This window comes from Micromys minutus (assembly GCF_963924665.1).
Source record: "Micromys minutus genome assembly, chromosome: X".
Lineage (NCBI taxonomy): Eukaryota > Metazoa > Chordata > Mammalia > Rodentia > Muridae > Micromys > Micromys minutus.
In genome coordinates, this window is record NC_137970.1 from 13,063,626 (window position 1) to 13,088,200 (window position 24,575).

The window sequence follows — 24,575 nt, forward strand, 5'->3', positions numbered from 1 at the left end:
AAAGGAAGTTAAAAGTTAGATGTTTTAGTGGAGAGGGAGGGTGGATTGGGGAGGATTACAAGGAATAATGGGGAGAATATGATCACTACATATTATATTAAATTCTTCAAGAATTAATAAAATATTTTAAAAAACACTGTGTCAGTAATCTTTTGGTGGTGTGTCAAGCATCACCAAAGACAAGGGGTTTCAAAACTTTGTTCTACAAGAAAAGCATTCAGAATGTTTTTTGAAATCTTTGATGTTCACACCAAACAGTGTATTTTATATGAGAAAAATCAGAATCTCTAGGGAATAGTGCTTAAGGATTGGTCTTTTTATTTGTTTTGTTTTGTTTTGCTTTGTGTTGGTTTTTAATTTCCAAGTAGACACCAATTTCCAGCTAAAGCTGAAAACCCAAAAATAGCACATTGCATTTCAGATCAATATTGACAGCCCCTGGGATCTAAGCAGTTGCTTAGTATCTCAAACTCCACCCAGATTTACTGCCACACTCTTGATTGTGACTGGATCTCCAAGTGACAAACTTGCATATTAAAGTTGGAGATTCTGACTAAAGAGAGAATCAAAACTGCTCTATTTAAAAAATACCATTGATTCTTTTCCTAGAATCTTAGCAATGTAGGAAATTTTTTCAAGAATAAACCCTGCTTCTGAGATATGAGTCTATAATGGACAGCAAGGAAAACTTTCTGGGTCACTTAAAAAAGAGAAAAAAGAAGATCTCAAACCCATTGAGTCATAGAATGATACACTTATCAATATTCCCCAGTAACACCTCCTGCATTAGAACAATCAGAGACTCCATCTAAGGCACCAATAATGGTATTTGAATATTTTTTTATCTGCTTGGCATTTCTGAGAATCTTAATACAAATAATCTTTTCCACAGATGCAGGCAAGTTTTATAGTAAGGTACTCTCTCACCCACACACCACACACCACACACATGTGCACCAAGTAGAACTGAATCAACATTCCATTTCCTTATGCAGGATACAAAGGAAACTATCATTTGGGATAATTTTTTTATGATCATGTAGATCCAATAGTCATACTAGAAGTCTGTAATGATAAAATGGTACACTATCCTTCAGGAATGAACACTTCTCAGTACTGATCCCTGAAAGAGTCCTTGCATTCCGGCAAAGTTCCTTTTGAGTTGGGGGGAGAGAGGAGATAGGAAGGGATAACAACTTGATGTGTTTTACTGGGTGGATTAAGATTTCATACACACACCAAGTATTTTCCTTTCATCTCAGTCAATTACTAAGAGTGACAGAACAGAAGCTGTTGTTTTTAACTCCCTAGATGCCTGAAAGCATCCTTGGGATAAAGAATTTGGTCCTTAACAGTATTCTATTAAAATATATATGAAAAGGAACCTATTAGAAAATATTCAATTGAGTTTCCTTGGCAGGATAAAATCAGAATAAGTCTGTAACATTACGTTGTTGCCAGGAAGCAAGAAAGGACACTGCTAATGAGGAAGAAGTTATCTTCAAGAATTAATATTAAGAGAATATACAAATATAAAAGAGAAATTGAAAAATGACTGTTACCTTTACATCTAAATTTATTTAAATGAGTGGGAATACACACACACACACACACACACACACACACACACAAACACACATGCACACACACACATTTTTTTCAAATAGATATTTTATGGGTATTTTTAAATATGTTTTTGAATATTAAGCATATATATATATAATTTTCAATCTGCTTAATACATAAGTAAGCTAATTTATTCAGCCAACTCATTCTTGAACCAGTAGAAACTATTCCAAAAGCAGACTCTATCAGCATTTCTGGCCTTCTACAAAGAAATAGCAGAGACACAAGAATTTAACTAATACTAGTTGTCATGTGGTTTCCAATGCAACTGAACTGTTATGCCAAAATAAAGACTTAGTTAACTGTCAATTTAATGTTCCAGATTCACTTTCTTGTTTCTCTGAAAGAGAAATTCTTTTCGTGATTTAACTAATTCTAACTCAATGCCAAGAAATAAGGTCCCTACTTTTTAACACAATGAGAGAGGATAAGGTCTTTTATTACAAAGCCGTGGTAATTAGTCATGTACAGTCAAAATTAAAGTAAAAAAAAAAAAGACCAAAATAACACTTTATCCTCAAAATTTCTAAAAAACAACTCTATAATGGACCTGAAAGTTAACAATGGGGATCCTGTAGTAAATAATAAAGTAATTAATAAAGAATAATGATTCACAAAGATGCCCATATTCTAATCTCCAAAATCTACACAAAATGAAGAGCATAGATAAGAGTTTGGAGAGAGGATATTTCCCCTGGGTTGGATTGCATATAATCAGTATACCTTTATAAGAGAAAGAGGCACATGAGAAATGGGAGATGATGCAGTTCGCCTCCAAACTGGAGGATGTGGGCAGCCTTTGGGAGCTGGAAAGGTAAGGATTCAAAATTTCCTCAGAACCTCCAGAAGGAGGTACCTCTACTACATTTCACAGTAAGTTCACTTTTTAATTGCACGAGCCATGACCTTTTGAATAGTATGTTAAAGAAATGACAAGAACCAAATATAGTCCCATGCCAAAACTGAAAACTATTTTGATAAGATACACAGCCAGGTGAACAACAGCTGGAGTTCAACTTGCCTCACTAACCAATCAGAATCAAGTGCTTAACAACCATTTAAATTGTATCCCTATCTCCCTAAGATTATTCTTTTTTCTTTCCATCCTGGTCAAATTACAAAAACCTTGAAAGGATGTAAAAGCATCTACAGCCCAACAATGGTTTAATTCCGGGATTGTGAAAAAATTTTTTAAAAAAGGAGGTATAAGAATAAATAAAATAACATCAATGAAAGTAGTCAGAACATTATAGCCTGTTTTATCATCAAAATATCAATGGATTCTGCAGTCAATATGATATGTTATTGGTACATTTTCCTTTGTGGTTAGGTATTGAGAGCATTTGATTAAGTTTGCAGTCAATATGGAAATGTTTGAGTTGGGCTTTGTTCACTTCTTACACTGTTGACTAGATAAGCAGTATGGGTCTTTTTTGCTTTCTGGGGTGCTAGGGATAGAACCTAGGACCTCATGCATGCCATGGGTGGACTACCACTAAGATATACAGTCAGCCTTCACATGCAAATTGTTAAAGAAATGCAAACTCTAAATGCACAGAGGAGTCACTAGGAGGGCTTGCAAAGCATCGTCAGCTAGATGCTTAATTCAGAAGGTCTGGTTGGACACTGACCTTCTCATTTCTAACAAGCACCTAAGGGTTGCTTATGTTTTGCTTTGGTAACCATGTTTTGAGAGTAAGTGACTTAGAATGCATTCTGAATTATATTTAAAGGAATGCTAAATGTTTGATAACATAACATAGTTAATAGATTGCACTGTAAGCAAATGACAGAGTAAGGGATATTGCTGTATTCACAAATAGTTCCTTAGACATTCATGCACCATACAAAGGAAGCATGTCAAACTTTATCCAAAGTACCACTCATCCCTCCTTTAGCCACATGGCTACGATGTGGGCCAACTGGTAGAAGCAGTTCTCAGAATGCTTTTTGCATTAGAAACACTTGGGGGAGGGACAAAGATATTAAAACTGCTTATTTGATTAGTGCATATTATTTTCTGTATCATTGGTTTCTTCAAGCTTAAAGCTTCCAGAAACAGAGAGTTCACTCTTTATATGCTTTTAGGTTAATAAAGACCATTTGAAAGTATAAACAAGCTCTCTCATTTAAACCAATGACAAGCTTGCAGCTAGAGCTGGAGGCTTCCTGCAGCTCATCATTTAAAACCAGAGCTCTAAACATCTTAAGAGCTTGATTACACTTGTTGCAAAGGAAAGGCTGACAAGTTAAAAATACTTCCTAGCTCTGGAATGATTTGTCGTTTTGGTCTCTTTTCATTTCTTTTGAATAGAAATGGCTTTCGGCTTGGTTTTCAGATTACTGAAAGTTCTCAGATGCTCTCAGGCTTCTGCCAACAATTCTAGCAAAACAACATTGGCACAATCTATATTTCCTTATTTCAAATGTCCAGGGAACAGCAGTGTGCCATAGGTATTTAATAGCTAATGTTGGAATTTTTCAAAAGAATATGGACAGCTTAAAATATTTATTCATCTTATTTTGTGTGGATGTTTGATATGTCAAACCTCATGTGTTCCTTTCTGCACAGTAAAACGGAAGAATGGTTGAATTCTTTCAATGTGAAGATGCTAAAGGACAAGGAATGTTAACGCTGACTCTTTTCTTAATGGTGGTGTTTCCATTTCCATTAACATCTTCACATTGGTTATAATCTAAGGGAGTGTTACTGTAATAATCCAAAAATTACTATATTATCCAACAAAAGAAACACTTCTGCTTCCGGTGGTGGTTCATGCCTGTAACACCAGCATATTAGCACAAAATATGCTGAGGCAGGAAGTTGGCTGAAAGTTCAGTGTTAATCTGGTGTGCACAGTGATCTCAAGGCAATACAAACAAAAACTACCTCAAAGGGGAGGGGGACAGGGCAGGCTAAGGATATAGCCCAGTGAAACGGTGCTCACTTACCATAGGCATTAAGAAAATATCTCTCAAATATGATTTTAAAACTAATCAAAAGAGGCATGGAGCTTTTTACAATAATAGCAAAATTTTGGCCCTGTTAAAGAAATGAGATGATTCTGTAATATCTTGTCATCAAAGACAGACAGAATTTGTTTTAAACTGAGCCAACTGGAACACATACCACATTTGCCAAGTATGAGGGGGTGTGTGCACATACAGATAACAACTGTGTGTATTAAAACTTTCAAATATTTTAAAATCCATGAGTTTTATAAATATGTTAAAATAGAATATTAAGATTTTCTGATGGCTAAGTGAGTACAGGAAAAAGTGTTTTTCAATATGACCAGGGCAAAGATGGCTATTATTAATATTAATATTATTCATATTGATAGGACCAATTTCCAGTCAGTTTGAAAGACATCTCTTAAGTTGTATAAGTTGCTGCTCAGAAAATCCAGATGACATTAAGAAAATGGAAGAAGGTTGTTCAGTATCTGAAGAGTGCCTTGGGGCTTGAAGGATGACTCGGTGGTTAAAAACTCTATTTCAGAGAATCTAGGTTTGTCCCCTGGCACTCACAATGTGTCTAACAACCATTTATAATGGAAGCAGATACCTTTCTCTTATGTTCAGACATACATACAAAATACTCTACACATAAAATACATACACAAATATATATGTAAAAATTAGTATCTTAATGATTAGCATATCCATGTAGAACTCTGAACATTTTCAAAGGGTGGTATGGGAGAAACTTGCCAAAGGTGGTTGATCTAACAGCACATAGATTCTGTTGTTCTTTGATAGGTTTTACTTCCACATAAAACTGGAAACTGGTTTCCAGATTTGAGAATTAAACAGCCTTAAAAAACAAAACAACCAAATAATCAAGTCTCACATGATCCTTGGGAGGTCTGATGGAGACTCTGTATAGATCAAAGATACAGGATACAACTTATTAGGAATTTTTTGTTGGCCAAGTGAAGAATCAAGACTTAAGTAACAGGGAATTTATCTTTCAGTGTGACCATGGCAAAGATGGCTGGCAATCAGGCTGAAATGTACCTGATCATATGCCGACCCAATTTGACTTTAAGAACATCAGCCACATTCTAACACCTATGATGTCAGAATTTTGTTGGAAAGTTTCATAATACTGTTCTCATGTTTGGTGTGTGTGTGTGTGTGTGTGTGTGTGTGTGTGTGTGTGTAAGTGTGTGTGTGTGGTTATTAAGAGACAGGAACAGTTTAGGGGACAATCAGGATCACCACAAATTATGATGCTCACAGTGAGGTCAAGATATAAAATGGTATTTAGAATGACCTCCTCATAAGGTCCCTTAGTAATTAAAGAGTTTGAGTCTGTGAATGCTGTCTAGGGAACCACAGAAGTGGCTGGAGTTGAGTCATACAAGTGACCTGAGATTGAATTAAACTATGACTCGCTTCAGTCAACCTTACATGAACTCCTTTTGTACCCATGTCCATTACAACATGAACTTATTTCCTTTAGTGAAACTCATATTGCCTCTATTAACTCAGGAAACTGAAAATCAGAAATAACTGACCCAACCCACAAGGGCTACTATGTGGGGGAGCTGTGAATTGAACTCAAAACTGACCCTGCTTCAAAGGCCTTGCTCCTTACCCTATACTTTCTTTAGGAGACATTTGCAGGATTCAAGCTTAAAGAACTTAGTTTTTGTGACCATTTGACCAAGGCTATACAGCTGCTTGAGAAACATCATAGCAGTCATTACAATCTGTTAGCATCTGGTTAGGCACAGATTTCTTGTTAAGTGTGATTTTTTAAAATGTCTTACAAAAAAGGCTAAAAAATGTTACCTCTGTGATGTTAATGTCACTAGCACAAATACTTTTACAGTAACATTCCATCTTTTGGCAGCATTTCTTTCAATAAGATGATTGACTCCTCTCTTAATTGTTTCCTATGCTCAAATCCCTCCCTAAAGCTCACTGTTTGAAATATCAGCATGGCATTGCTAAGAAACAGTTCCATGATGCTGCAAGGATAAGTGTACACATGGTCAAAGTGGCTTGGCTGGTGCTCACTCCATACATCTGGTCACTCAGAAACTCAGAAGGTGACCTTGTTGAAAACAGAATCTTTGCTCAGTGTGAGAGGATGTGCCTACTCCTGCAGTGACTTGAGATGCCAGGGTGGATTGGTACTCAGGGGTGAGCTGTCACATTCTCGGAAGAAAGAGGGGAAGGGAACATGGGGGAAGGAGCTGATGGGGGGAATGGGAGGAGGGGGTAAAGTGAATAAATAAATTGATTAATGAAAAAAAACAAACGAAAAGAAAGTAGGGCCTTTGGAGACTATATTAGTTAAGGTGAAGTGATAAAGTAGGGGAATTAAAGCCAAGGGCTCCTGCTCCTGTTGAAGGGAGGAGATACATAGACACACAGAGAGGCAAAAAAAAAAAAAGGTGAAATGCAAGCTAACTTTGAAGTAATACAAGTAATACAGCTACAAGTCAAGAAATTCGAAGAACTGCTGGGAGACACTGGGAAGGGAACCAGGATGCTGGTGTGGCATGGTTCTGGGTATCGTGTCCTCTAGAACTGTGAGAGACTAAAGAACGTCCTTGTCTGAGTGTATGGCAATCCCTCATGGTAGCTCCAGAAAACGAAAACGGTGGTTTCTGCTGGCTTAGTGTCTCAACAGCCAGCCACTCTAACAGTCACCACCATAAGTAAATTACATCCGGAGTGAGACTAATTAGAGTTGAACAATGTCACACTATTTGGGTTTTATATGGAGCCTCTCGTACATATGCCTCCTGAAGCCATATTACTAAGTACTGTATTAAAGTGAAAATGACTGTGAAGCCATTAAGCACCTTTCAGTCCTGCACTTAGCACATTAGGCACGAGCAGCTGTCATTACAGAAGAAAAACAAAGCCTAGAACTGGAGAGATAATGCCTACCACTGTTGCTCAGTTCCATCTGATTTTCAAATTCCGAAGAGTCCGAATGGGGTGTCACTCCTGGTGTGACAATTAAAAGTACAATTTCAGAGCAAGGGAAAAAATAGACTATCCAATTCATAACTCCAGTAGGACACTGGAGAATCTGAAAATATCTCCAAATCTGAAGCACATTTCAGGGGATGTAGACAGGCATGCTTTGTATTTTCTGATACATTAAGGGCTGGGAGAGAGTTACTAAGGAATATTTTAAAGAGACAGAAGCATGCAGAAGAGCTGATCTTATTCTGTGGGGTCCCAGTATTTCAGTGGTTCATGCTCCCTTAAGAAAATGACTAAAAGTTTAAGGCTGCCCTTGCGCAGTATAGGATAAATTCAAGTTCTCTGACCAGTTTTTAAATTGGGTTTCACTTTGTCACCGAGAATCCACCCCTTTATCAGTGAACACTGTAGAGATAGCCTGTATGTACTCTAGGGCCTCAGCCTGCTTTGAACAGAAATGAAAACAGAGCATTTGTTTAGAAGGATTACAAAGCTCTCAGTGGTGTCATTTGTATACAACCAAACTTCCTCTTACTGTTTCCTGAGCAGCAAGGCTGAAAAGCTTGACACTATTACTGATGGTAAGAAGTGCTTGCTGACAGGAGTCTGACAGAGATGTCCCCTGAAAGGTTCTGCCAGAGCCTGGCCAATCCAGATAAGGATACTCACAGTCAATCGTGGGACTGAGCATGGGGACCCCAATGGAAGAGTTAGAGAAAGGACTGAAGGAATTGAAGGGTTTTGCAACCCCATAGTATGAACAGTAATATCAACCAAGCAACCCCCCCCCCCCCCCGAGTTCCCAGTAACTAAACCACTATCCAAAGAGTACACATGGAGGGACCCATGGCTCCAGCTGTATATGTAGCAGAGGATGACCTTGTCTGGCATCAATAGGAGGAGAAGCCCTGGGTCCTGCGAAAGCTTGATTCCCCAGTGTAGGGGAATGCCAGGGCAGTGAGGTGGGAGTGAGTGCCTGGGTGAGTGGAGGAGCACCCAGCAGGAAGAGGAGGAGGAGGGAGGGGTTTTTGCAGAGGGGAAACCGGGAAAAGGGATAACATTTGAAGTGTAAATAATAAAATATCTAATAAAAAAAAAAAAAGAAAAGCTAGGTTGCGCAGGAAAGAGCTTATGTTTTGAAATGGATATCTTTTGGAGGCCTGTTCTCAGGGGTGGCCTTGGGCTGCTATCTGAAAATGTGGAGTCTAGGAGAGTTTTCTGGAGCTGCTAAGCACACACATGTTCCCCCTTCCTTCTAGGAGGATGGAATGGAGGTTTGTGCTTTGCAAAGTCCACAATAAACACCCTGGGATCTACTTTTCTGGAGAAGTAATTAAGTATGCTTATGTTACAGCCTCCAATAGAAACCTTGCAAACCGTTCTTGCCTCCTAAAAAGTCATTGAACCTGTATGTGAGGTTGAGAATCGTCAGCATACCAGTTTCCTCAAAATACCACTGGGCAGCTTAGTCCCATTGTCTTCACTGACCCACCTTCAGACTAGACAGTATTCAACTCAGGCTTAGTTAAGGGAGATTTGTCCTCAACATCTTGTGTAATAATACATCATTATCTTGTATACTATTAATGGGTTTATATCATTAGAAATCAAGAAGAAAAGAAGTAGAATATTTTTCATCAATTGTAAAATCTTCCTTGGGGTACTTTCCTATTATGGACTAATTTTTAAGATCTTGCTTGGCCCTAAATATAATTTTTTTTCAATGTGGAAAACATATGTAACAGGGAAGCTGCATGAAAAAACCATTCAGAAGAGCAAAAAGGCAATTTGGGTAAAAAGAAGAAGAAGAAGAAGAAGAAGAAGGAGGAGGAGGAGAAGGAGGAGGAGGAGGAAGAAGAGGAGGAAGAGGAGGAAGAGGAGGAGGAGGAAGAGGAGGAAGAGGAGGAGGAGGAGGAGGAGGAGGAGGAGGAGGAGGAGGAGGAGAAGAAGAAGAAGAAGAAGAAGAAGAAGAAGAAGAAGAAGAAGAAGAAGAAGAAGAAGAAGAAGAAGAAGAAGAAGAAGAAGAAGAAGAAGAAGAAGAAAAGGTGTTCGGAAAGCATGTACCTGAGTATGGGGGTCAAAATGCCAATTATTTAAGGAAGTTTTACAACTCAATACAGAGACAAATCCTAATTTCAAAATGGAAACTTGAATGAGCATTTCTGCAAAGAATCTATATGCTGTTCAACATGTATGTCCAATGAGCATGTCCACCAGTGATCCCAAGGGAAATGCAAGCCAAAGCCACCCTAAGCTATCATGCCACACCTGTTAGAATGGATGGCATCAAAAAGACAAATGATAAGTGGAGGTGAAGCTGGTAACCCCAACAAAGCCTTGTGTCCTGGGTTGGAGTGTAAATAGGTATAGGAATCAGGGCGTGAATAAGGCATGTCCTCAGCATATTAAAAATGGTGCATATCCTAGCCTGTGATGCTGACAATTCTGAAATTAAGACTGAAAGACATTCATATTTTCACGTTCCTGGCAGCACTGGTCATAAGAATTGAGATGGGGAAGCCACCAGACCAACATATGGGTGGACAATGAAAATGTGGTAGATGAATAAAATGAAGTGTCAGTCTTCCTTCAGTGAGAGGAAGTCTTACCATTTGCAGAAGCTATACCTATGCCTGGAAGACATTATGCCCAATGAACTAGGCCAGTCACAGAAGGCCACAAGGTGAAACTCTACTCAGATGACATATTTGAAAGAGGCAAACTCACAGCAGTAATGAGAAGAAAGTTGTGTTCTAGGGAGATAAGGAAATGACAAGGAAGAAAATCAGAGTTGCTATTCAATAGGCCTAGACAGGCTGATGAGATACCAGATGGATGAATACATTTCACTGACATTCCATAAGATATATCTTGGAGTGTTTAGATAGTTATTATCCAGTTTTTTATTTTTCATTCCCTGGTTGATTTTTGTTTTGATTTGATTTTCTGAAGCAGTCTTTCTAGGTAACCCAGACAGACTATAGGCACTCAGTACATATGGCTTCATTTAATTTTTCTCCCCTTAGTAGTAAGTAAGATTGAGGATACACATATTTATGTACACTTATATGTATCTCGATCCTAACATCGCGTTCAACCTACACTTATTTACTTCTTTAACAGAGCAATAGTGTTTAGTCCCACCCCACACAAGATCTTGTTTGGCACAATCAGCATTTGATTCTCAATGGTGAAACAATGATTAGTTTTAAAAAAAACTGGCATATAACAACCGTTTTTGAATAATTAAATAATTTAAGAGAATAAGTGATATTCTGGAAACTGCATCTAACAGCTACCAAGAGAACGGCCAGCTTTGCTTTCAGTGGCTACATCTTATTGAATCCTCACCCCACTTTCATCTTCCACCAATACACAGGCACATGTTATTGTCCCAGGTCCCCAAAGCAGCCAGGCAGGTAGATTGGAAAAGCAGTTGCCATCAATCAGTGTCAGCCGCGCATTGTTCTCTTGCCGTTGCATCCTCCAAAGTTAACTTCTACAAAAGGCAAAGGATCCAACTGCTAAGGGCTGCTCAGTGCACATTGCAGAGTAGATGCCATTAAGATTCACTTCCCTCCTCCACCTGTTCAATTGCTTCTCTGGAAGGCAGTGCGTTTCCTTTGTCTTTTTCAATTTGGGTTTATTGAATTTCTGAATCTCCAAATACCTTGTTTGTGAGATAGTTTGGCAGATTAAGAAGTCATGGGATACACAGAAGAAAGTCACATTTCTACAATAACTGCTGCTCTTTTGTGGCAACCCCCCCCCCCAGCCCAGTTTCTTCTTATATTTGGAATACATGTATTCTCTTTTTCCTCTAATTGCATCTGCCCTTGAGGTATGGCCTTCCACAATTCTCTCACAGGGAGCCTGTGGAGTTTCTTTTTTTAAACCACTGAGCAAATACATACTTCTCCAGCTCCCAGGGTCACCCAAGGTGTTTATGTAAATATATGTACTTGAGGCTAAGACTTTTAATGCAATTTTCCCAATAGCTAACCTGTTCCTTTTCCAAGAGCAGAAATAACCACACGAACACCATACACACACACACACACACACACACACACACACACACACACAAATAGAAGAAACAGATGACACCATCCCCTCCTCCCGAAAGTGGATCTTACGTATTAGAAGTCCTTCATTTAACTTAGGAAACAATGTTGGAAAACTTTTTATTAACAAAGCAAAGCAACCTGGTACCCTTTAAAAGATCTAAACTAAGGCTGGTTCTTGAAAGAACATCTGGGAACTTCATTTGGGTGAGTTTCCACTATTCCCAGGAACTGAGAACACTGTGCCTAAAATGTTTTTATTAACAACATGACTTGAAGTAAACACATGCTTTCTCTTGGGGGGATGGGGCATGAATTTGGTTGCATGTCAGGTAGAGTGTGCTAATATGACCAGTCTTCAGTAAAACTTGACAAGTGAGTCTACTGTGGGCCTCTTTTTGTTAACAGTTCATATATGGTGTCACATGACCTCGTTCAAGGAATTAAGTATATCCAGTATGACTCTACAGGAACAGGTTTGGAAATTTGCTCACAGTTTCTCCTGAACTCTACTGCATGCGTCGGTTCCATTGCTGATTGTATTTGGTTTTTTATTGTTAAAATCAATCATAGCCATAGGTATGCCTGTGTCAAGACCTGTGAGGGCTAATATAGCAAGTCAGTTAAGACCAAACCTCAGCAATGTCTCAGGGAGCCCCAACAAGTCAGGAGTTTCTGTGACATTTCTTTCCACGGATAGAAGAGCATCGTGGGTAATCAAAACGTGTAAATGCCAACGTAGCAACCAAGTTTCATTACTTCTGTGTGTCACAGCTTCTTTGTCTAAAAACTGGGCCAATAATGTTTATTTCACCAAAGTTTGACAAAACTTTACCACAAGAGGGTCTGTGGTAAATGTCCTTGAAGACATATCATTGAGGAAGTAACTACTATTTTTATTTAACCATTTAGTGATCAGAAAGAATTATATGGATCCAATTTTATCCTTATTCTTCCAAACACAACAATAGAAATCATTATAAGAACGCAAGAGGTCACAGTTCTGTGGGGGCTTGTGAATAGATTGCTTTGTTCAGGATATGTGTGGAGCTTCTCTAAATCCTCACAAGCTGTGGGCATTGCTTGGAGAGTAGGCAAAGAAAAGCACATGTTAATATTCATTCCCAGCTCTCAACTATAGTTAGATATTTGACTCTTGCTTTGAGCATCCTTAAGTGTCCATTCATTCCTGGACCCTATTCTTGTTCTAGCTGCCAGCCTATACTGCTTGACCTTCTCTTGGATACTCAGTCAGCTTGGTTCTGTTGCAACCTTTAGTTCATACACTAGTTATTCACTGCTGCTCACATGATGCTTTCTGGTGCCACTCCATCAAAACCGTTCTCCTAAGGGTAGCTTTGTCATTTTCCTTTTGTTTGCTTTAGTTATTTGCTTATGAATTAAGTCTGCTTTACTTTTGTGGAATCAGAATTACTAGGCAAATATAATCTCAGTTAGTAGCAGCATACTTGAAAATATGTTCTAATATGTGTTCCGTTATTCTCTGTGTCCCTACTGTCCAGAGAACAATGAAATTGCATTTTAGTACACTCATTGCTTTATATGAAATAATGTAACATCTTCAAACATAAAAGGCTTGAAGATAAGTTGTTGACATCTCTTTAGCAAGTCAACCAAGGCAAAGTCTCTAGCTAGTATACCAAAGGAGCTATCAAAAGAAAAAAAAAGGCAGACATTTATCTGGAAAGAGTTGCTTTGTGTCGTAAGTTGTTAAGAGGGAAAGTTAGGCTTCTCTACTATTATAAAACATTTAACAAAGACATTTTTTGGATTTATGAGCTAAAGGTGATACAGTCATAAGATTATTACACAGGAAGTCAGAAGACCAATGTTTTAATGTTTCAACATTATATAGGAGTTAAAGTCATTTTGCTGCCCCAGCTTTCCTCTAGCTGAGTGTGACCTACTAGTATTGGCCAATGTAGTGTTGTTGCCATTGATTGTGGTCCATTTCTGGAAGGTGGCTTGGAAATAAATACAGCCTTCTCGTGATCACTTCTCCTAGGTTTTGGCTGCTGGCTAGTGTGCATGGTGAAGAGTACATATTGAATGGAGTAGAGCCGTTCTGTGCTAGCTTCTCAATGAGTATGTATTTTAAAGGTCTGTAATTATTTTTTAGCAAACCGTGCTATATTAAGACCTCGAACTTGGAGACTGTGTGCTTTACCAGCTATCATGTGTGCACGTGATTATGTTGTCTCATTTTCGTGTGTCAATCTGTTTGTATTGTTACTAGGGTTCATAAGTTAGAACACTTGCCCACAGTTAGTATCCAATAAGTGTTAACTATCCATAGTGTTGATACAGAGGAGCTATGACTCATTGAACGTGGCATTTTCCTTATACTCTCATTTCCTTGATTGTCACGTGGAAGAGTCATCTGGATAGCATTTTTAATTATATTAAGTTAGGGATTTCATAATAATCCTCTATAAAATTGCTAAATGTATGGACTGATAGTTCAGTGGTTCGTTTCACTGCTTGTTTTTCCAGGTTCAATTCCATCTCAAACGACAGCTCACCACCCTCAGAAATGCCAATCCTGGGGTATCTAATGCTTACTTCTGGTCTCAGAGTGCACCAAGCATTTGAATTTTGCACAGTCATACAAACAGAAGAAGGTCATCCATACACGTAAAATAAAAAATAAATTGCTAAGAAATAAAAACTTAAATATTGATCTTATTAGGTTTTTTTAAATCAACTTGATAGAAGTTAGAGTCTAATGGGAAGAGGAACCTCAACTGAGAAAATGCTTCCATCAGATTGCCTCTGGGGAAATTTTCTTGATTGCCAATCAGTAGAAGAGGACCCCCTCGGTTTGAGTGATGTTACTCCTAGGCAGGTGGTCCTGGGTGGTTTAAGATAGCAGGTTGAGCAAGCTATGAAACAGCATTCTTCTATAGCCTCTGCTTCAGTTCCTGCATCCTGGCTTGTCTTGAGTTCCTCCCCTGGCTTTCTTCACTTGGTTAGAAAAACGTTAATTTCATCTTAAAATGGTCTTACATGGACTTTAAGATAAAATAACCCACATAATATACAGTCACTGATAATTGGATACTAACCTGAGAAAGCTCTGAACACCCCAGAAACATCTCACAGACTGTGTGAAGCTCAAGAAAAACAAAGGCCAAAAACAAAAGAAAACAAAACAAAAAAATGAAAGCCTCATTCCTTCTTAGGGAAAAAAATAAGTGTATAGCACCCTCTCAGAGTGTGGTACACCTGGACCTTAAATCATTAATAATCCAAGAGCTAAGAATATAGCCTTGAGGAAATTTTTGGTATTCACAGATCATTATGTTTAATCTATACTCACCAATAAATCTGTTTCCATGTTACGTTCTGTCCTACATGTACTTCATGCTTATGGTAACTAGTAGGATTTCACTGCATGCTATCAAACCTCTAAATGAATTAAGTACTGACAAAAAATATTCATATAGTGTTATGCCAAAATGCCTTTAAAAATCTGTATATGTATCCCTCTTTAAAAAAAATAAAGTGGTAAAAAAAAGATAAAATAACCAATTTCTCCACAAATTGTTTTGACTTTGGTCTTTCTCATAGCAATGGGAGCAAGCTAAGGCACTTGTAGAAAGGGGCTACAGAATGAAAGAGAGGCATTTTGAGCATTAGTCTGAAGGGGAGAAGGTACAAAAGACATTGAGAGGGGAAAGCATTATTTACGTGGAAGCATCATCTTCTTTTTTAGAGTAGCCCATCAGAGTTTGAAATAAACTTGGAAAGAAGAAAAGTTCTACAAACCGAGCTGTGTCCGTGAGACTTTCATTCACACCCAAGTGAATGTCTTGTGTGGTAAGAAAAGAAGGGTGTCCTCCCAGAAGAGCAAAGCCTACAAATAAGAAAGAGACAGTCAATTTCTGGAGAAAACAAAACTAATTAAGAGGCAAACCAAAGTTATGAGGCATTGGCACTAGCATCACCCATCTCAATTGAAAAATATTCACCTCAGATCTCTTCAACCTCTCTGGTAGAAAATTCCCCACGCATAACAAAATGATAAATAGATAGGTGAATATAGAATTGTGTGCAAAAATATACTTAACATACTTTTGTGTGCACGCTTATATCACTCCCTCATTTTTCCCCCCAAGAAGTGGCAATAATGGGACATTGCTCTCCCCGGGGAACTCTACCTACTTTTAAACTCTCAAATTATAGAAATATATCCTTCAAGGAGGACAGAGAAATAAACTGAAGCTATATGGGATACCTTGGATTATACTGGGGTATAATCAGTAATAAAAAAAGAACGAACCTTCAGAAACATCATGCTAAATGAGAGAGTAAATATTTAGTGTTGGAAAATGTCTAGGAATAAGTATTGAAATTAGAACGAATTAAAATGGCTGTCGCTGCAGCATGGGAGAATATAATTGAAATATTTTACATCTTCATAGAGCTTCCAGGTCACACAGATGTGTGCATTTGTCAACATTAAAGGGCATATTTCATATCTTCATTTTTCTACTCATAAATAATACTTTAAGTTTTAAAGTATGGGAAAACTAAAAAAAATAATAATAAAGCAAGTGCTAAGATAGTAGCTTAAAGTCACTAAGAGATAACAGGTTACTGGCCTTCTTCATCTTCTAAGGAAGGAAGAGAAAGCTAAGTGCCAACCAGGGCATTACCTCCCTGCTTTCCCACTGTCTTTGCATGTTTAGTGCATTACAGATGCCTGAGCACACACAACACATCTGTTGATAGGGTGAAGAGAACTAGATACATAGGAGTCTGTCTCAAGCCACAGTTAAACTCGGTGAGGACAACTGGCAGAGGCATTTGATATAGAATCTGAGGCAAATTTGTAGGAGATGGTGATGGCTGACCAGAACTGTGTTATGCCACCTGAGATAGAGTCATGTGCAGAATTGTTCCAGTATATAAATAAAAGGCAAAAGAAGCATAATTTCAAAATAAATACTTGTCTGAAGTATTTTGCAAATATACTTTACCCTTTATGTTGCAATATGTCAAATTTATGTTCTAGAAATATATAACTGTCATAACTTGCTAATCCCATCTGCTTGGGGGATTTATTTTGTGTGAAGAAAATCATTAATCACCCATTGAACTGGGTGAGGAATTCTGAACCTACAAATGGAAGTTTGGCTAAAAAATGGAAGTTTGACTCAAAATTTTATGACACTCTTCACTGTTGTATTAACACAATTTGAATAATAATATTTGATTATTTAATATGTTCTGATTAGATTTTTTTTTCAATCGGTTTGACACAAACCAGCACCATCTGTGAAGAATGAACTTCAATTGAGAAAATGTCTTTATAAGATTGGGTTTTAGGCAGGCCTGTAGGATTCTTTTATTAGTGATTGATGCAAGAGGACTCAGCCCACTGTGGGTGGTGCCATCCCTGGGGTAGTGATCCTAAGTTCTATGAGAAAGCAGGATGGGTAAGCTAGGAGGAAGAAAATAAGCAGCACACTTCCGTTTCTCTGTATCTGCTCCTTCCTCTGGGTTCCTGCCTTGAGTGTCTGCCCTGAATTCCTTTCATGATGAATTTTGACCTGACAGTTCTAATTAATATGAAATAAGCCATTTCCTCCCAAAGATGTTTTTACATAGTGTTTATACAACAATAGAAACCCAAATCAGGACAGAGTGTTATTAAATATTATTAAGAGATCGTTTTGTTAATGATATTGCAGCTACTGAGGAAAATAGTCTGTATGCTTGCATAATACTAAGGGACGTTTTAGGGAATTAAATGTCATTGTTTTCATTTCACTAAAAATACTTTAGCAGTGAGAGGAAGTAGAGAAACTAAGGCAAACAATATGCTAACAATTGTTAACATTGACATAAGAAGTACTGGTCACTCCACATTTGTATTTACTTGAAAACTTCTATTATAAAAAATAAGCATTAAAAGCTACAATAACCATCCTTTATGTCACTATGTCCGTCCTGTACTAGAGGTCAGTGTGTCCTGAATCTTACAATACAAATCAGAGCACTTGCTGGCACTTTACACACCTATCCCCCTTGATTTTCCCCTGGGAAACAGTCTAGTAGATGCTATTGTAGAAATTTCATAAACTATAATTCCTTGCTTTTCTGTAACATATTCTAGTGGTGAAAGACTGACTATAAAGGGAGTGAGTAAGCTAAATATATTCCAGGTTATATACTGGTAAAAATTATACAATTTGAGTAAGAAAGGGTATCAGGAAATATAAGACTGGAATTGGCATTTTGAGTGTCATGGTCACTGAAACCATGTTGAGTGAGGAGCGTTTGTGTGAAGGTTGAGGAATATGTGAGTGTGAACCATGAGAAACATATGGGGGCAGACTAGTTACCTGTTTTGTGCAATGGTCACAACTGGCTGACATAAGATATAGAAAGAAGGTGGGCGTGGAAAACACAGAGTGTGTGAGAAGTAGAAGGTGAAAAGAAAAGGCAAAACCTGATTTTTGCCTGAGAGAAGTGGAGATCTATTGAAGGTTGGAATAGATGAGTACACAATTAGGCTTTGATTTTAATGGGATATATAAATAAAGGGCCAGCATCAAGGAGACCAGTTAAGAGAGACATTTGTCAAGGTTGGATGAGAGTTCAGAACTCAGACTAGAATGACTGCAGCTGAAGTAGTAAGAAAGTGGTTGTGTGACTGATATACAAGGACTTTGTAAGTAGCCTCCATATTCAACAACTGGGCCTATTTTCTACTTCAGTGAGCATATTATAGCCATCAGAGAACTTCCACTCGCCACCATCGGTATCCACGTGCTCTGCTTTATTTATCAATAAGCATAGATAAACGTCTCATCTCTGTTTCCATGTCTCTTCCTACTGTCTTATTGACACGTCCAAATCACCCACATTCTTTAGAACTTTACTCAAAATGCTTAACAGCCTACATGTCATCTTTGTCTCATGCTTGCTTCCATTCACACACTTGAAGTCAACCCCTTTTGAGTGTTCATGGACATTATCAATTCTTTATCTCGTGTCTTAATCTCTAAGAACTATACTCAATAGTTAATAAAAACACTTTTCCTTGGCACCACATTCACTTTCAAGAATAACTTTAATTCTTCATAACTTTGATTCTTCGCTCCTTTCCAATCAGCCCCTTTCTCTCTTCTCATTTCAGCTCTATAAAGCTTTGCTGGCCATCGCTGATGCATAACTCCTTTCATCAACATGACTGTGACCTCCTCGTTCTTCAGTCTTTTTACCCCTCTTATTTCTCAATCTCTTCAACAAAGCAGAGCACCAGTCTCTTCTGGATAGTTCTATAACCCCCAGGATATCACACTTTCTTGGTTTTATATTTACATTGGTAATTTTCCTCCTTGGTCTTGATACTTGAAAGTGAATGTAGTACCTTATTTAAACACCCATGACTTCTGGTTTCTACTATTTTTCATGACTTGTAAACATTGGAACATTCCAGGGTCAATTCTCAGTCCTCTTCTCATAATCTGCAGTCATTATATCAAGTTCCATGGCTCTGAAAGCTATCTCTATGATGATGACACCTAAACATCTGTATTCTTGGTCTTATTTGCAAACTTCAGACTCATATTCAAGTTCTTTTACAACATCTGTATGTCTAAGAGAGATCTTGATCTCAATACAAGCAATAATGAACATTTGTTTATTCCCTTTCAGCACATTCCACCTGCAGCTTTCATCATTGCTCAGGCAGAGATCTTGAAGTCGTTCTTAACATCTATCTTTTGCCAAGCAAATTTAGTCTCTTCAGATCTCCTTTCAAAAACATATTTAGAATCTGTCCCTCCTAGGTTGCTCATGACTGCCACACTGATTCTAGCCTCCCCTGCCCCATCTCCAGCTCTCACCACACTGACACACTTGTCGTGTTTCCGTGCCCCTTACCCACGCAGTCTATTTTCAATAGAGCAGTCAGGGTAACTTATGAAATGCAACTTAAACTGTGGTTCTCCTTTTCCCAGAAATCCCAGGTGATTTTTCTGTTTCATCCAGGGTAAAAGCCTGAATTCTATTAATGGTACAAACTTTTCTGTTTCATCATTAGACCCATTAAATCTCTGTGCTGAAAGTAGGTGTCTTTATTCAACATACTCTGTCGTATTAGGTCTATTATTAGTTGTCTCTCTATATCCTATAAAGTAAGTTCCATGAGGGCAAAGGGTATCCCATGCTTTGTTTACTGTTAATCAAGTCACAACATTTAATATAAAGACGTCAGATTTTAAGTGTATCAGGACTATTTGTTGAATGCATTGATGGATGAACAAAGGACATTGACTCTGGAGAGAGGGACCATTCCCAACCTAATAGCTCTTGCTCTTTTCATCTTCATTAAAAAGTTCCATAGTGTTGATGGAAAGAACAGAAGTTTCAAATCTGTTAAGTCAACTACTTCTGTGAAATCAGTGATGGTTACAAATGATGACCATTCCTAAGCACTACATTTGTATATAAACATGTAAAGTTAACATAAACAAAGTTGAATACTGAATTCCCATCAAGAAAATATTTATTATACACTTCTACCATATGCCAGGCCAAATGATGAGCACTACTGAAGGGTGGAACTGTGATGCGGGCAAAGGAAACCCAACAACTCTTGAAGACATGCTTGTTTGTTAAACTTCTTTCCAGTGAGCATGAAGACCTCAATATAATCCCCAGAACCCATGTTAAAAAATCTTGACTTGGCAGTATGTGCCAGTGCTGGGCAGCTGATACAGGCAGATTCTCAAGGCTTAATGGCCAATCAGCCTAGCCTGTCTTGCAAGGTCCAGTCCAGTAAGATGGTTGGTCTCATAAGAATAAACAAATAAGAAAAGGTAAATAGTGAATGAGTAATGACACCCTAGGTTGTCTTGTGCCTTGCACATGTACATTCATGCATCCATTCATACACAGACATTTGAGCACATGGGAAATATACACATATACACACAAAAGAAGTTTAAGACTTTTTGTCATGTCCGATCCACACTATAAACTATCAGGTGAAAGTCATTCTGTGGCAGCAACTTGGGACTAATCTGATATTCTTCCATTTCCCTCCTGGTTTTACAAAGTAGATTCATATCTAGCATGAACATGAGTGACAGAAGTGGGAAGAACAGGTTGGAGAAAGCATTTTTAAGACTGTATTAGTTCATGAGAAAAACCAAAGGTGTGCCCCTGTCTTAGGGTTTCTATTGTGATAAAACCAATGACCATAAACAACTAGGGAAGGAAAAGGGTTATTTCATCTTGGACCTGTCAGGTCATTTTCCATTGCTGAGGGAATTCAGGGGAAAAAAACTGAAGCAGGACAGAAACCTGGAGTCAGGAGCTAATGCAGAGGCTATGGAGGAGTGCTGCTTACTGGCTTGCTCCTTATGGCTTACTCAGCCTGCTTTCTTATAGAACCCAAGACCACCTACCAGCCAAGGGATGGTACCAATCCCACTGGACTGGGCCCTTTGGCATCAATCACTAATCAAGAAGAAGCCCTACAGCATAGCCTACCGGAAAATATTATAGAGGCATTTTCTTAATTGAGAATCCCTTCATCCCAAATGGCTCTAACTGTGTCAAGCTTGATGTGAAATGCTAAGGGTTGGATAGTGATCACTTCTGAGAAGCGATTTTTTTCTCTCTCTCTCTCTTTTAAAAATTGGTCAGAAAGAAACTCAGACCCATATCCAAAGGCTAAGTCAACTATTTGCTAGTTTCTCAGGCCTGGGTCATGATAATTCAAAGGGTATTAAAGGATTTGAAACCTCCATGAACAGCCATGGCAGAAAGAACAGAAAGATAGCTCTCTACCCTCCCATTACCCTTCATTCAGATGAACCCTTCTACCTCTTGCATTTTTTCTTGCTTTCATACCAGCTATTTTTATTCAACTGTTTTTCTCCTGTTAATTTCTCAATTTTGGTTTGAGAAAATGAAATCAATCTTAGGCTGCTCCTTGTTTTCTTTGCATATTTCTGTGCACTTCAGAACATGGATGTAAGTAAGAATTCATTCAGTGTAAGGAGGAGGGATCTGATATCTCTTGCTAGTGGGACTGAGGTCATCATTAACCTCTCTATGATTTGCCATCATAGCTTCAGAATAGCATCCCACTTTCTGTATTTGTGTCTATGTAAAATTAATGAATTTAAAGCAGCTGCTGAAGTACCATCTTCAATTTCACCTTGAAAGTAACATGTCCATATTAAATAATGAAAAGAACCATTGCTTTTAATTCCCTGTGCATTTTACTATCAGCTACTGCATTTACTAAGATTTTTAAAAGTATCATCTGTCTATCTACCCAATTCATTGACAATAAAAGAGTACAATTGCCAGTAGATACACAGGAGAATTGCCTAGTTTGCCAGGGAGGCATACACTGAGGGATGTGGAATGAATGATCTACAACTCCACACAGAGACAGAGATAGTATCTTACCAACATAATGCAAAGCAAAGAAACAAACACAAAAGAGCCCATGCTGAATGGTTCTTTCAATATAAAGGTTGAAAACAGGCAGAGCTCATCTGTGGTAGTAGAAACCTAAATAATGGTTATCCTTGGATGGATGTGTAGCAGCTTGATGATAAAGCTGGATAGATGCAAAGGGCTTCTGAGTGCTGTTAACATCCACTTTCTTGGATGTTTGTAACAGTAATGTATTTATTGATAAGAATCCACATAACTATCATATACTCATGGATGTGTTTGCTTCCCTATAAGTTTATTAGACTTTAATATACATGTTTCATAAATAATCAGTGTGAGTGGATAACCTTGTTCCAGTTCCTGAGATAAGTAGAGATATTGCTGGATCCCTGGATCTCAGGCTTCAGATGGAATCCTCAAGGACTAAACTATAAGAATTGGCCCATCCCAGGGGATGTACAATTCCGTCCTGGTAATAGACGATTAGATACAATGTATTTTTTCTTCCAAATGCCAAGGACATATGTTGTATCTGTTTCCAAAGTCTACCCAAGGACCACCATTGCTAAGCATATAGGAAAGTGGGGGTGCAAGTGCTGTGAAAAGGTGCACAAGCAAGATCCCCATGTCTATTCCCCCAGTGATGCACATTTAAACAGCAGAACAGTTTTGTCGTGGCTTCCATTGGGCTTTGTCATTTTTGTAAGCATTGTCGTCAGCTTTTCCCTCTCATTGGTCTGTTACTGAGTTTAGCTGGCAGCTTTCCAAGTCCAATTAGATCCATAGGGATTTACAGAAGATAATGACAACTACTCCGTGAAGCATAAATTTTAAAGGCCAAATAGTCCTGTCCCCATGCATTTGCTGATAGAGTTTGCAATTTTGTTTTAGAGTGCTTCTTTACAAACAATTGTCATCTAACAAAATGCTTAGTGCCATTCGTGGCAACAGTTTCACTAGAATAAACTGGGACTATCTCATGCTTCTACTGAACTAGCTATTTTTAAAAATACACTTAATAATAGCATCCAATCACATGTCTGCCATATGTTAGCTCTCTGTACTTGGACCATTTCCTAAACCTAGTTCAACATGCTTTCTTTCCTCTCACTTTCATAGCATTTGAGTGAGGCTGGAGTGAGGAGAGCCGTATAATTAATATGCACTTGTCACAGAGTCGTTATCAAAAATTGCATTAGAGACTCATTCTTGCCATTGCTGGCAGATTTAATACACCATTATAAAGGAAATTGTTCAAGGATATTTCAATATCAAGCATAATATTTAAACAGAGATAACTGTAGAACAACCAAGACATATTCATTTAGGCATGGCCCCTGGTTGAGAGATGTGGCCACCCACCTGTATAAAATTTTTAATCCATAATTTCTCCTGTCTAAAGGAAATACAGAGACAAAGAGTGGAGCAGAGACTGAAGGAAAAGCCATCCAGAGACCACCCTGTCTGGGGATCCAGCTTGTATTCAGCCACCAAACCCAGTCACTATTGCTGATGCCAAGAAGTGCATGGTGACAGGAGCCTGATATGGATGCCTCCTCAGAGGTTTGGCCAATCATTGGACTGAGCACAGAGTCCCCAATGGAGGAGTCAGGAGAAGGACTGAAGGAGCTGAAGGGGTTTGCAACCCCATAGGAAGAACAACAACCAGACCCCCTCAGAGCTCACAGGGACTAAACCACCAACCAAAGAATCTACATGGATGACCCGTGGCTCCAGCTGCAGATGTAGCAGAGGATGGTCTTATCTGGCCTCAAAGGGAAGGGAGGCCCTTGGTCCTGTGAAGGCTTGATGCTTCAGTGTAGGGGAATGCTAGGTCGGTGAGGTGGGAGTGGGTAGGTGGGGGAGCACTCTCATAGAAGCAGGGGGTTGGGGCAGGATAGGGGGTTTGCCAAGGGAAAACTGGGAAAAGGAATAACATTTGAAATGTTAATAAACAAAATCACCAATAAAATTTAAAAAAATAAAGTTCCTATATACTAATTCTTTTGGGAGCTTGGAAAAAAGACTATCTTTCTTAAAATAACAATGGTTGTGTTTTTTAAAAGATAAAATTCTGCTAGATTCATGGAAGATCAGTGTCGGAAGAGTTTAAGAATTACTGACAGGTTACTTCATTTCTCCCCACTATTGCTCAGATGCCAAAGAGATGTCTTACAGGAGACAGATTTAAAGAGAAAAACAGAGCCATCTGTTTCCTTCATAGAACTTCTAAGATAAGGTGATATCTTACATATTTTCCCTCTTCCCATTTCCTCCTCTCAAGGGGCAAAGGAACTATTTTAATAAGAAGCATGGTCTTGAGCGCCAAACCTTGGTGCTGTTTTTATGAGTGAACTTTGAGGTCACTTCGTCCTTGTAAAATTCACTATCTTGTCTTGTCTTGTTTTGTTTTGTTTTTGGCTTTCTGTTTGATGAACTTCATTGTTACTATCAGACCAAATCACAAGTAATAGAGTACTA

At 38.3% G+C, this 24,575-nt stretch overlaps 1 protein-coding gene across 3 annotated transcripts in view; it reads right to left on the minus strand.

The window, feature by feature from the left end:
* The window catches only part of OTC (ornithine transcarbamylase), a gene marked incomplete at both ends in the record, with an annotated part of 63,407 nt that overhangs the window by 21,996 nt on the left and 16,836 nt on the right, over nt 1–24,575 (minus strand). For all 3 annotated transcript variants that reach the window (XM_080910949.1, XM_080910950.1, XM_080910948.1), the window contains one exon: nt 15,432–15,519. In XM_080910949.1, coding sequence (XP_080767075.1) covers nt 15,432–15,519 — 88 coding nt within the window. The remainder of the gene's footprint in view (nt 1–15,431; nt 15,520–24,575) is intronic.